This window comes from Bombina bombina, chromosome 4 (genome assembly GCF_027579735.1).
Source record: "Bombina bombina isolate aBomBom1 chromosome 4, aBomBom1.pri, whole genome shotgun sequence".
Lineage (NCBI taxonomy): Eukaryota > Metazoa > Chordata > Amphibia > Anura > Bombinatoridae > Bombina > Bombina bombina.
This window is the reverse complement of record NC_069502.1, coordinates 840,678,519-840,693,172: the sequence shown is the minus strand read 5'-3', so window position 1 is coordinate 840,693,172 and position 14,654 is coordinate 840,678,519. Positions and strand designations below refer to the sequence as shown.

General features: G+C 42.1%; 1 protein-coding gene across 1 annotated transcript in view; it reads right to left on the bottom strand.

The window, feature by feature from the left end:
- Window positions 1-14,654, bottom strand: part of LOC128657226 (oocyte zinc finger protein XlCOF6.1-like) — a 126,672-nt gene that overhangs the window by 85,911 nt on the left and 26,107 nt on the right. Inside the window, exon 3 of the mRNA XM_053711491.1 lies at window positions 1,956-2,060. Coding sequence (XP_053567466.1) covers window positions 1,956-2,060 — 105 coding nt within the window. The remainder of the gene's footprint in view (window positions 1-1,955; window positions 2,061-14,654) is intronic.

The window sequence follows — 14,654 nt, the reverse complement described above, 5'->3', positions numbered from 1 at the left end:
GTTGGTGATGTATGACTGTTCTATATTTTTAATATTTTAGACAAAGGTATTCTAAGACTATAGTCAGATTGCAGCTATATAGATATATTTTAGAATTTGTCTTAATTGTAGATAATTAAGAATTTATTTCAGCTCAGATAAATTGGCAGAGGAGTCGGTTGTTTGCACAAATAATATATATAATTTCTGATGTTTTAAATTAGAGTTATATAGGATCAATTGTAGGCTAAGTAGTTTAATTGTGCTGGTCTGAAAGTTAGTGGCCCATAATTTGGCATTTCATTGTGGTGATGTAATGCAATTCAATTGTGAATAAGGTTAATTCTAAAGATACATTTGGTTTGCTTTGTAAAGAATATTGTAACAACATAAGTGTGTATCAATTGATTCATAATCTGATGTCTATAAATATAATTCAATGTGCTTATAACTTTAATATAAAGAATTTAGGAATTTATATTATTTTTAATTGTTTTGTATATGCATTTTATTGGGGGTTTGTTTTAAATAATAATTATTAAATATATTGTATTATAACCCGGCCATATACTGACAATATTAATCTAACAATGTTGGTTGTGCAAACCTGGGGGCTGGGTAGTAAGCAATAACTTAATACTAGTCTTGTCTGGTCATTAGAGTGGGATACTGGTATTATCACTTACTAGCTTCACTTATACATGTTCCAGTGTTGAGGAAGATCTCTCTGGCAGAGATACCCAGTCTGGGTATCAGGGAGTCCCTCACACTGTGTGCCTTAGACACAACATGCATGCACACTCACTTATAACCTGCATGCCTCAGACACAACGTGTGCACACTCATTTGTAACCTATGCTCCTCAGACAAAACATATGTGCTCACTCACTTGTAACCTGTGTGCCTCAGACAAAACATACAAGCTCACTCACTGGTAACCAGTGTGCCTTAGGTTACATGTGAGACATGCATATTGTGTCTGTGAGCCTTAGACATAGCATGTATGCACACTCACTTGTAACCTGCATGCCTCAGAGATAACATGCGTGCACAATCATTAGTAATATATGTACATACTCGCTTTATTACCTGTGTGCCTCATACACAGCATGTGTGCACTCACTAGGAACCTGTGTTCCTTAGACACAACATACGTACGTGCACACTCACTTGTAACCTGCAATGCCTCACACACAACATAAATGTACATTCACCTGAAACTCACAAACAATATATGTGAACACTCATCTGTAACTCATGTACCTCACACACACACTATATGTGTACACTCACTTGTAACTTACGTACCTCACACACAGACATTATATGTGCACACTCAAACACATGTACCTCACACACAATATACATGCACACTCAACTGTAACCCACGTACCTCACACATAATATAAGCACACACAAACCTGTAACCCAGATACCTCACACACACACATGACGTGCTCACTCACCTGTAACCCACATACCTCACACACACAAAACATATGTGCACACTCTCCTGTAACCCACACATCTCACACACAATATATGTGCACACTCACCTGTAACCCACATACCTCACACACACCCAACATATGTGCTCCCTCACCTAACACACACCCAACATATGTGCTCACTCACCTGTAACCCACATACCTCACACACACACACAACATATTTGCACACTCACCTGTAGCCCATGTACCTCACACACAATATATGTGCACACTCACCTGTAACCCACACATCTCCACACAGTATATGTGCACACTCACCTGTAGCCCATGTACCTCCCACACACTATATGTGCACACTCATCTGTAACTGCATCTCACACACACAATATATGTGCACACTCACCCGTAACACGTATCTGTAACTCAAAATATACATGCACTCATCTGTAAATCCCATCTCTCAGATACAACAAATGTAAATATCAACCTGTTACCTTCATCCCTCAGATACAAGTGCACACTCACCTGGGCTGATGCTGTCACTGGTTTCCTCATCTGGTGCTTCCAGCTGATGCCTCACACACAGATCTTCTGTTATCTCAACTTTCACTATATCAGCTTTATCTTCATCTGTACAAATAAAGCAGATTCAGTTTTTATATCACATGATCTAGTTTTTATAAGTTATCTATAAAACGGTTTATGCATTTCCCAGACAGACAACAGCACCAAATAGACACAATCAGCACCTTTTCCTTCTCATCATTTTTTTTACTGTGATCCTCTATACTCCAATATAAAACTACAACATGAACTAAACAAGGGTTAAACTCATTGTGTTATCTGCGCTTATAAACCAGACTAAACTACAAGGGAGAGCAATTATTTAGTTTAGAGTGAATAGAGCGCTGGAACTATCAGATCCCAAACTCCCTATAAATATAAGTTCCTTCCAACTTATATATGTGTGAAATGTTCAGAAGAATATGTGTAGGAATAGGGGCGTGGTGCACTTAAGGGATGTAATTGATTTTTTAGGGAAAATTTTTTTTTTTTTTTTTTAGTTTTTTACTTAGTAAATATTACTAGGTACATGTGGCTGTGTTTGGAAGTGTAAAGAGAAAAGAATAAAACTTATTTTGTGAATACAAACAAGTGTGTGAAATGTGTTTAAACCATATATATGTGATGCCTTTTATAATACTTTTTTCTATTAATAGTGTATTAATGTGGAAAATAAAATAAATAATTTTTTGCACGTGTCTGGTTTTATTATATTATTTATAGTAACCTTATAAAGAATGTTATGTTCCTAGTCCATAAGAGTGCATTAATTGCGTGAATTAACTATATTTAGAATTTTGGTGAGAGCGATTATTATTAATGTCAATTTTCTAAAAAGATTGTGTAAATGTTAAATGGCTGATATCTTAAATAAAATATACCAAAAAGACCTATGAACAACAATAATAAATCATAAACGACTTTAACTTATGAAATTAAATCAGCAGAAAATTTATTTAAAAATTATGATAAAAGGTGTAATATATTTGGTAATTACCACTGGATGTCAGAAATTTCTCTGGGACGTCTCCCAGATGTAATGTGGGTATTCAAATGGCCATATGTAAAAACTCAATATGTGTCAATTTGCTACATAAAAAATTACTAAACACAGAACAAAATTAAAAATTAAAAAAATGTAAAAAATGTCCGTTTTGAAAAGTCAAGAGAAAGATCCCAAATATCTACTATTGTTATGTAATGAGGATTGGTAAGTTCAAGGTAAGTTTTTGTATCCTTTGCTTCTTATACTTTACTAGATACCGCTCTTGGTGTTATGCATGCGGCACAAAAACAAGAAGTAACTTTACATGCCAAAAGTAAGGCCAGATTTTTTGCTTTTACACACACTCTTGCTGGGGTTTTTTCAATTTGTGATCCAAAACAAATAAATTTTCATATACCGCTCTTAGTGCTATGCACGCGGTAATACCAGAGGCTTATTGTGTCCTTCAAACAGGTTAGGATTATTTTGCGTTCACCTTTACAATATTCGTATCAATTTTGTTTTACTCACAGTTCTTACTGTTAAGGGAGACCGCACTTTTTTGGCCGCTTACTGCTTCTCCATGCTGTTCTCTCGCTTCGTTGTCTGCTCCTGGCGTCTGACGTCACACTCCTTCGTGGGAGGTCGTCTTTCAATGCCAGTGAGATCGCTGTTATGTACAATGTCACTTTGTATTCCTTAGTGTGAGAAGTTGAAACTGCACTTAGTGCTATGCACGCAGTTAATAATGAAGGTCCTCTACAATTCCCCAATTTGTTAGTGGGATAGTGATATAAAAACAGAATTTATGTTTACCTGATAAATTACTTTCTCCAACGGTGTGTCCGGTCCACGGCGTCATCCTTACTTGTGGGATATTCTCTTCCCCAACAGGAAATGGCAAAGAGCCCAGCAAAGCTGGTCACATGATCCCTCCTAGGCTCCGCCTTCCCCAGTCATTCGACCGACGTAAAGGAGGAATATTTGCATAGGAGAAACCATATGATACCGTGGTGACTGTAGTTAAAGAAAATAAATTTTCAGACCTGATTAAAAAACCAGGGCGGGCCGTGGACCGGACACACCGTTGGAGAAAGTAATTTATCAGGTAAACATAAATTCTGTTTTCTCCAACATAGGTGTGTCCGGTCCACGGCGTCATCCTTACTTGTGGGAACCAATACCAAAGCTTTAGGACACGGATGAAGGGAGGGAGCAAATCAGGTCACCTAGATGGAAGGCACCACGGCTTGCAAAACCTTTCTCCCAAAAATAGCCTCAGAAGAAGCAAAAGTATCAAACTTGTAAAATTTAGTAAAAGTGTGCAGTGAAGACCAAGTCGCTGCCTTACATATCTGATCAACAGAAGCCTCGTTCTTGAAGGCCCATGTGGAAGCCACAGCCCTAGTGGAATGAGCTGTGATTCTTTCAGGAGGCTGCCGTCCGGCAGTCTCATAAGCCAATCTGATGATGCTTTTAATCCAAAAAGAGAGAGAGGTAGAAGTTGCTTTTTGACCTCTCCTTTTACCAGAATAAACAACAAACAAGGAAGATGTTTGTCTAAAATCCTTTGTAGCATCTAAATAGAATTTTAGAGCACGAACAACATCCAAATTGTGCAACAAACGTTCCTTCTTTGAAACTGGATTCGGACACAAAGAAGGCACGACTATCTCCTGGTTAATGTTTTTGTTAGAAACAACTTTCGGAAGAAAACCAGGTTTAGTACGTAAAACCACCTTATCTGCATGGAACACCAGATAAGGAGGAGAACACTGCAGAGCAGATAATTCTGAAACTCTTCTAGCAGAAGAAATTGCAACCAAAAACAAAACTTTCCAAGATAATAACTTAATATCAACGGAATGTAAGGGTTCAAACGGAACCCCCTGAAGAACTGAAAGAACTAAATTGAGACTCCAAGGAGGAGTCAAAGGTTTGTAAACAGGCTTGATTCTAACCAGAGCCTGAACAAAGGCTTGAACATCTGGCACAGCTGCCAGCTTTTTGTGAAGTAACACAGACAAGGCAGAAATCTGTCCCTTCAAGGAACTTGCAGATAATCCTTTCTCCAAACCTTCTTGAAGAAAGGATAGAATCTTAGGAATTTTTACCTTGTCCCAAGGGAATCCTTTAGATTCACACCAACAGATATATTTTTTCCATATTTTGTGGTAAATTTTTCTAGTTACAGGCTTTCTGGCCTGAACAAGAGTATCAATGACAGAATCTGAGAACCCTCGCTTTGATAAGATCAAGCGTTCAATCTCCAAGCAGTCAGTTGGAGTGAGACCAGATTCGGATGTTCGAACGGACCTTGAACAAGAAGGTCTCGTCTCAAAGGTAGCTTCCATGGTGGAGCCGATGACATATTCACCAGGTCTGCATACCAAGTCCTGCGTGGCCACGCAGGAGCTATCAAGATCACCGATGCCCTCTCCTGATTGATCCTGGCTACCAGCCTGGGGATGAGAGGAAACGGCGGGAATACATAAGCTAGTTTGAAGGTCCAAGGTGCTACTAGTGCATCTACTAGAGTCGCCTTGGGATCCCTGGATCTGGACCCGTAGCAAGGAACCTTGAAGTTCTGACGAGAGGCCATCAGATCCATGTCTGGAATGCCCCACAATTGAGTAATTTGGGCAAAGATTTCCGGATGGAGTTCCCACTCCCCCGGATGAAATGTCTGACGACTCAGAAAATCCGCTTCCCAATTTTCCACTCCTGGGATGTGGATTGCAGACAAGTGGCAGGAGTGAGTCTCCGCCCATTGAATGATTTTGGTCACTTCTTCCATCGCCAGGGAACTCCTTGTTCCCCCCTGATGGTTGATGTACGCAACAGTCGTCATGTTGTCTGATTGAAACCGTATGAACTTGGCCTTTGCTAGCTGAGGCCAAGCCTTGAGAGCATTGAATATCGCTCTCAGTTCCAGAATATTTATCGGGAGAAGAGATTCTTCCCGAGACCAAAGACCCTGAGCTTTCAGGGGTCCCCAGACCGCGCCCCAGCCCACCAGACTGGCGTCGGTCGTGACAATGACCCACTCTGGTCTGCGGAAGCTCATCCCCTGTGACAGGTTGTCCAGGGACAGCCACCAACGGAGTGAATCTCTGGTCCTCTGATCTACTTGTATCGTCGGAGACAAGTCTGTATAGTCCCCATTCCACTGACTGAGCATGCACAGTTGTAATGGTCTTAGATGAATTCGCGCAAAAGGAACTATGTCCATTGCCGCTACCATCAAACCTATTACTTCCATGCACTGCGCTATGGAAGGAAGAGGAACAGAATGAAGTATTTGACAAGAGTTTAGAAGTTTTGATTTTCTGTCCTCTGTCAGAAAAATCCTCATTTCTAAGGAGTCTATTATTGTTCCCAAGAAGGGAACCCTTGTTGACGGAGATAGAGAACTTTTTTCTACGTTCACTTTCCACCCGTGAGATCTGAGAAAGGCCAGGACAATGTCCGTGTGAGCCTTTGCTTGAGGAAGGGACGACGCTTGAATCAGAATGTCGTCCAAGTAAGGTACTACTGCAATGCCCCTTGGTCTTAGCACCGCTAGAAGGGACCCTAGTACCTTTGTGAAAATCCTTGGAGCAGTGGCTAATCCGAACGGAAGTGCCACAAACTGGTAATGCTTGTCTAGGAATGCGAACCTTAGGAACTGATGATGTTCCTTGTGGATAGGAATATGTAGATACGCATCCTTTAAATCCACCGTGGTCATGAATTGACCTTCCTGGATGGAAGGAAGAATTGTTCGAATGGTTTCCATTTTGAACGATGGAACCTTGAGAAACTTGTTTAGGATCTTGAGATCTAAGATTGGTCTGAATGTTCCCTCTTTTTTGGGAACTACGAACAGATTGGAGTAGAACCCCATCCCTTGTTCTCCTAAAGGAACAGGATGAATCACTCCCATTTTTAACAGGTCTTCTACACAATGTAAGAATGCCTGTCTTTTCATGTGGTCTGAAGACAATTGAGACCTGTGGAACCTCCCCCTTGGGGGAGGCCCCTTGAATTCCAGAAGATAACCTTGGGAGACTATTTCTAGTGCCCAAGGATCCAGAACATCTCTTGCCCAAGCCTGAGCGAAGAGAGAAAGTCTGCCCCCCACCAGATCCGGTCCCGGATCGGGGGCCAACATTTCATGCTGTCTTGGTAGCAGTGGCAGGCTTCTTGGCCTGCTTTCCCTTGTTCCAGCCTTGCATTGGTCTCCAGGCTGGCTTGGCTTGAGAAGAATTACCCTCTTGCTTAGAGGACGTAGCACTTGGGGCTGGTCCGTTTCTACGAAAGGGACGAAAATTAGGTTTATTTTTGGCCTTGAAAGACCTATCCTGAGGAAGGGCGTGGCCCTTACCCCCAGTGATATCAGAGATAATCTCTTTCAAGTCAGGGCCAAACAGCGTTTTCCCCTTGAAAGGAATGTTAAGCAATTTGTTCTTGGAAGACGCATCCGTTGACCAAGATTTCAACCAAAGCGCTCTGCGCGCCACAATAGCAAACCCAGAATTTTTCGCCGCTAACCTAGCCAATTGCAAAGTGGCGTCTAGGGTGAAAGAATTAGCCAATTTGAGAGCACGGATTCTGTCCATAATCTCCTCATAAGGAGGAGAATCACTATCGATCGCCTTTTCTAGCTCATCGAACCAGAAACACGCGGCTGTAGTGACAGGGACAATGCATGAAATTGGTTGTAGAAGGTAACCTTGCTGAACAAACATCTTTTTAAGCAAACCTTCTAATTTTTTATCCATAGGATCTTTGAAAGCGCAACTATCTTCTATGGGTATAGTGGTGCGTTTGTTTAAAGTAGAAACCGCCCCCTCGACCTTGGGGACTGTCTGCCATAAGTCCTTTCTGGGGTCGACCATGGGAAACAATTTTTTAAATATGGGGGGAGGGACGAAAGGTATACCGGGCCTTTCCCATTCTTTATTTACAATGTCCGCCACCCGCTTGGGTATAGGAAAAGCTTCTGGGGGCCCCGGGACCTCTAGGAACTTGTCCATTTTACATAGTTTCTCTGGGATGATCAAATTCTCACAATCATCCAGAGTGGATAACACCTCCTTAAGCAGAGCGCGGAGATGTTCCAACTTAAATTTAAATGTAATCACATCGGGTTCAGCTTGTTGAGAAATTTTCCCTGAATCTGAAATTTCTCCCTCAGACAAAACCTCCCTGGCCCCCTCAGACTGGTGTAGGGGCATATCAGAACCATTATCCTCAGCGTCCTCATGCTCTTCAGTATCTAAAACAGAGCAGTCGCGCTTACGCTGATAAGTGGGCATTTTGGCTAAAATGTTTTTGATAGAATTATCCATTACAGCCGTTAATTGTTGCATAGTAAGGAGTATTGGCGCGCTAGATGTACTAGGGGCCTCCTGAGTGGGCAAGACTGGTGTAGACGAAGGAGGGAATGATGCAGTACCATGCTTACTCCCCTCACTTGAGGAATCATCTTGGGCATCATTTTCAGTGTCACATAAATCACATCTATTTAAATGAGAAAGAACCTTGGCTTCCCCACATTCAGAACACAGTCTATCTGGTAGTTCAGACATGTTAAACAGGCATAAACTTGATAACAAAGTACAAAAAACGTTTTAAAATAAAACCGTTACTGTCACTTTAAATTTTAAACTGAACACACTTTATTACTGCAATTGCGAAAAAGTATGAAGGAATTGTTCAAAATTCACCAAAATTTCACCACAGTGTCTTAAAGCCTTAAAAGTATTGCACACCAAATTTGGAAGCTTTAACCCTTAAAATAACGGAACCGGAGCCGTTTTTATCTTTAACCCCTTTACAGTCCCTGGTATCTGCTTTGCTGAGACCCAACCAAGCCCAAAGGGGAATACGATACCAAATGACGCCTTCAGAAAGTCCTTTTTTATGTATCAGAGCTCCTCACACATGCGACTGCATGCCATGCTTCTCAAAAACAAGTGCGCAATACCGGCGCGAAAATGAGGCTCTGCCTATGATTAGGGAAAGCCCCTAGAGAATAAGGTGTCTAAAACAGTGCCTGCCGATATTATTTTACAAAAATACCCATATTAAATGATTCCTCAAGGCTAAATATGTTATATATGAATCGATTTAGCCCAGAAAATGTCTACAGTCTTAACAAGCCCTTGTGAAGCCCTTATTTACTCTGTAATAAAAATGGCTTACCGGATCCCATAGGGAAAATGACAGCTTCCAGCATTACATCGTCTTGTTAGAATGTGTCATACCTCAAGCAGCAAAAGTCTGCTCACTGTTCCCCCAACTGAAGTTAATTCCTCTCAACAGTCCTGTGTGGAACAGCTATCGATTTTAGTAACGGTTGCTAAAATCATTTTCCTCTTACAAACAGAAATCTTCATCTCTTTTCTGTTTCAGAGTAAATAGTACATACCAGCACTATTTTAAAATAACAAACTCTTGATTGAATAATAAAAACTACAGTTAAACACTAAAAAACTCTAAGCCATCTCCGTGGAGATGTTGCCTGTACAACGGCAAAGAGAATGACTGGGGAAGGCGGAGCCTAGGAGGGATCATGTGACCAGCTTTGCTGGGCTCTTTGCCATTTCCTGTTGGGGAAGAGAATATCCCACAAGTAAGGATGACGCCGTGGACCGGACACACCTATGTTGGAGAAATGATAACCCGGGTTATTTTTAATGATCAATAAATCAAATATAATATGAATATAAGTTCATAGATAAAAGAAAGGTCACACAGCTCGACGCGTTTCGCTCTTACCAGAGCTTTATCAAAATCTTTTTAGAAAATTGACATTAATAATAATCGCTCTCACCAAAATTCTAAATATAGTTAATTCACGCAATTAATGCACTCTTATGGACTAGGAACATAACATTCTTTATAAGGTTACTATAAATAATATAATAAAACCAGACACGTGCAAAAAATTATTTATTTTATTTTCCACATTAATACACTATTAATAGAAAAAAGTATTATAAAAGGCATCACATATATATGGTTTAAACACATTTCACACACTTGTTTGTATTCACAAAATAAGTTTTATTCTTTTCTCTTTACACTTCCAAACACAGCCACATGTACCTAGTAATATTTACTAAGTAAAAAACTAAAAAAAAAAAAAAAAAAAAATTTCCCTAAAAAATCAATTACATCCCTTAAGTGCCCCACGCCCCTATTCCTACACATATTCTTCTGTACAAGGGAGAGCAGTAGAGCTGCAACAACTTATGGATATAATCGATAATGAAAATAGTTGTCAACGAATCTCATAATCGGTTAGTTGGTTTGCAAATAGTTGGTCTGTGCACAGCACCAGCTACTTCACTCCAATGAGCTCCTGCACATGGTATTGTGTTTTATGGTTATGTCCATAGCCTAAAGGACCTCTACAGACGTTTACTTTTCCCTTTTTCAGGACAGTATAATTTTTTTTTTAAGTTTACAACTACTCCTGGCTTATATGAAACCCAGAAAAAACAGAATTTATGTTTACCTGATAAATTACTTTCTCCAACGGTGTGTCCGGTCCACGGCGTCATCCTTACTTGTGGGATATTCTCTTCCCCAACAGGAAATGGCAAAGAGCCCAGCAAAGCTGGTCACATGATCCCTCCTAGGCTCCGCCTACCCCAGTCATTCGACCGACGTTAAGGAGGAATATTTGCATAGGAGAAACCATATGATACCGTGGTGACTGTAGTTAAAGAAAATAAATTATCAGACCTGATTAAAAAACCAGGGCGGGCCGTGGACCGGACACACCGTTGGAGAAAGTAATTTATCAGGTAAACATAAATTCTGTTTTCTCCAACATAGGTGTGTCCGGTCCACGGCGTCATCCTTACTTGTGGGAACCAATACCAAAGCTTTAGGACACGGATGAAGGGAGGGAGCAAATCAGGTCACCTAAATGGAAGGCACCACGGCTTGCAAAACCTTTCTCCCAAAAAATAGCCTCAGAAGAAGCAAAAGTATCAAACTTGTAAAATTTGGTAAAAGTGTGCAGTGAAGACCAAGTCGCTGCCCTACATATCTGATCAACAGAAGCCTCGTTCTTGAAGGCCCATGTGGAAGCCACAGCCCTAGTGGAATGAGCTGTGATTCTTTCAGGAAGCTGCCGTCCGGCAGTCTCGTAAGCCAATCTGATGATGCTTTTAATCCAAAAAGAGAGAGAGGTAGAAGTTGCTTTTTGACCTCTCCTGTTACCAGAATAAACAACAAACAAGGAAGATGTTTGTCTAAAATCCTTTGTAGCATCTAAATAGAATTTTAGAGCGCGAACAACATCCAAATTGTGCAACAAACGTTCCTTCTTCGAAACTGGTTTCGGACACAAAGAAGGCACGACTATCTCCTGGTTAATGTTTTTGTTAGAAACAACTTTTGGAAGAAAACCAGGTTTAGTACGTAAAACCACCTTATCTGCATGGAACACCAGATAAGGAGGAGAACACTGCAGAGCAGATAATTCTGAAACTCTTCTAGCGGAAGAAATTGCAGCCAAAAACAAAACTTTCCAAGATAATAACTTAATATCAACGGAATGTAAGGGTTCAAACGGAACCCCCTGAAGAACTGAAAGAACTAAGTTGAGACTCCAAGGAGGAGTCAAAGGTTTGTAAACAGGCTTGATTCTAACCAGAGCCTGAACAAAGGCTTGAACATCTGGCACAGCTGCCAGCTCTTTGTGAAGTAACACAGACAAGGCAGAAATCTGTCCCTTCAAGGAACTTGCAGATAATCCTTTCTCCAATCCTTCTTGAAGAAAGGATAGAATCCTAGGAATCTTTACCTTGTCCCAAGGGAATCCTTTAGATTCACACCAACAGATATATTTTTTCCATATTTTGTGGTAAATTTTTCTAGTTACAGGCTTTCTGGCCTGAACAAGAGTATCAATAACAGAATCTGAGAACCCTCGCTTTGATAAGATCAAGCGTTCAATCTCCAAGCAGTCAGCTGGAGTAGGACCAGATTCGGATGTTCGAACGGACCTTGAACAAGAATGTCTCGTCTCAAAGGTAGCTTCCATGGTGAAGCCGATGACATATTCACCAGATCTGCCTACCAAGTCCTGCGTGGTTACGCAGGAGCTATCAAGATCACCTACGCCCTCTCCTGATTGATCCTGGCTACCAGCCTGGGGATGAGAGGAAACGGCGGGAATACATAAGCTAGGTTGAAGGTCCAAGGTGCTACTAGTGCATCTACTAGAGTCGCCTTGGAATCCCTGGATCTGGACCCGTAGCAAGGAACCTTGAAGTTCTGACGAGAGGCCATCAGATCCATGTCTGGAATGCCCCACAGTTGAGTGATTTGGGCAAAGATTTCCGGATGGAGTTCCCACACCCCCGGATGCAATGTCTGACGAATCAGAAAATCCGCTTCCCAAGTTTCCACTCCTGGGATGTGGATTGCAGACAGGTGGCAGGAGCGAGTCTCCGCCCATTGAATGATTTTGGTCACTTCTTCCATCGCCAGGGAACTCCTTGTTCCCCCCTGATGGTTGATGTACGCAACAGTCGTCATGTTGTCTGATTGAAACCGTATGAACTTGGCCCTCGCTAGCTGAGGCCAAGCCTTGAGAGCATTGAATATCGCTCTCAGTTCCAGAATATTTATCGGTAGAAGAGATTCTTCCCGAGACCAAAGACCCTGAGCTTTCAGGGATCCCCAGACCGCGCCCCAGCCCATCAGACTGGCGTCGGTCGTGACAATGACCCACTCTGGTCTGCGGGAGGTCACCCCTTGCGACAGGTTGTCCAGGGACAGCCACCAACGGAGTGAGTCTCTGGTCCTCTGATTTACTTGTATCTTCGGAGACAAGTCTGTATAGTCCCCATTCCACTGACTGAGCATACACAATTGAAATGGTCTTAGATGAATGCGCGCAAAAGGAACTATGTCCATTGCCGCTACCATCAAACCTATCACTTCCATGCACTGTGCTATGGAAGGAAGAGGAACGGAAGGAAGTATCCGACAAGAGTTTAGAAGTTTTGTTTTTCTGGTCTCTGTCAGAAAAATCCTCATTTCTAAGGAGTCTATTATTGTTCCCAAGAAGGGAACTCTTGTCGACGGAGATAGAGAACTCTTTTCCACGTTCACTTACCATCCGTGAGATCTGAGAAAGGCCAGGACTATGTCCGTGTGAGCCTTTGCTTGAGGAAGGGACGACGCTTGAATCAGAATGTCGTCCAAGTAAGGTACTACAGCAATGCCCCTTGGTCTTAGCACCGCCAGAAGGGACCCTAGTACCTTTGTGAAAATCCTTGGAACAGTGGCTAATCCGAAAGGAAGCGCCACGAACTGGTAATGCTTGTCCAGGAATGCGAACCTTAGGAACCGATGATGTTCCTTGTGGACAGGAATATGTAGATACGCATCCTTTAAATCCACCGTGGTCAAGAATTGACCTTCCTGGATGGAAGGATTGTTCGAATGGTTTCCATTTTGGACGATGGAACCTTGAGAAACTTGTTTAGGATCTTGAGATCTAAGATTGGTCTGAACGTTCCCTCTTTTTTGGGAACTACGAACAGATTGGAGTAGAACCCCATCCCTCGTTCTTTTAATGGAACAGGATGAATCACTTCCAGAAGATAACCTTGGAAGACTATTTCTAGCGCCCAAGGATCCAGAACATCTCTTGCCCAAGCCTGAGTGAAGAGAGAGAGTCTGCCCCCCACCAAATCCGGTCCCGGATCGGGGGCCCGCATCTCATGCTGTCTTGGGAGCAGTGGCAGGTTTCTTGGCCTGCTTTCCTTTGTTCCAGCCTTGCCTTGGTCTCCAGGCTGGATTGACTTGAGAAGTATTACCCTCCTGCTTAGAGGACGTAGCACTTGGGGCTGGTCCGTTTCTGCGAAAGGGACGAAAATTAGGTTTATTTTTGGCCTTGAAAGACCTATTCTGAGGAAGGGCGTGGCCCTTGCCCCCAGTGATATCAGAGATAAACTCTTTCAAGTCAGGGCCAAACAGTGTTTTCCCCTTGAAAGGAATGTCAAACAATTTGTTCTTGGAAGACGCATCCGCTGACCAAGATTTTAACCAAAGCGCTCTGCGCGCCACAATAGCAAACCCAGAATTTTTCGCCGCTAACCTAGCCAATTGCAAGGTGGCGTCTAGGGTGAAAGAATTAGCCAATTTAAGAGCACGAATTCTGTCCATAATCTCCTCATAAGAAGAAGAATTACTAATAATCGCCTTTTCTAGCTCATCGCACCAGAAACACGCGGCTGTAGTGACAGGGACAATGCATGCAATTGGTTGTAGAAGGTAACCTTGCTGAACAAACATCTTTTTTAGCAAACCTTCTAATTTTTTATCCATAGGATCTTGGAAAGCACAACTATCTTCTATGGGTATAGTGGTGCGCTTGTTTAGAGTAGAAACCGCCCCCTCGACCTTGGGGACTGTCTGCCATAAGTCCTTTCTGGGGTCGACTATAGGAAACAATTTTTTAAATATGGGGGGAGGTACGAAAGGTACACCGGGCCTGTCCCATTCTTTATTAACAATGTACGCCACCCGCTTGAGTATAGGAAAAGCTTCGGGGGGCCCCGGGGCCTCTAGGAACTTGTCCATTTTACATAGTGTTTCTGGAATGACCAGATAATCACAATCATCCAAATTGGATAACACCTCCTTAAGCAGAGCGCGGA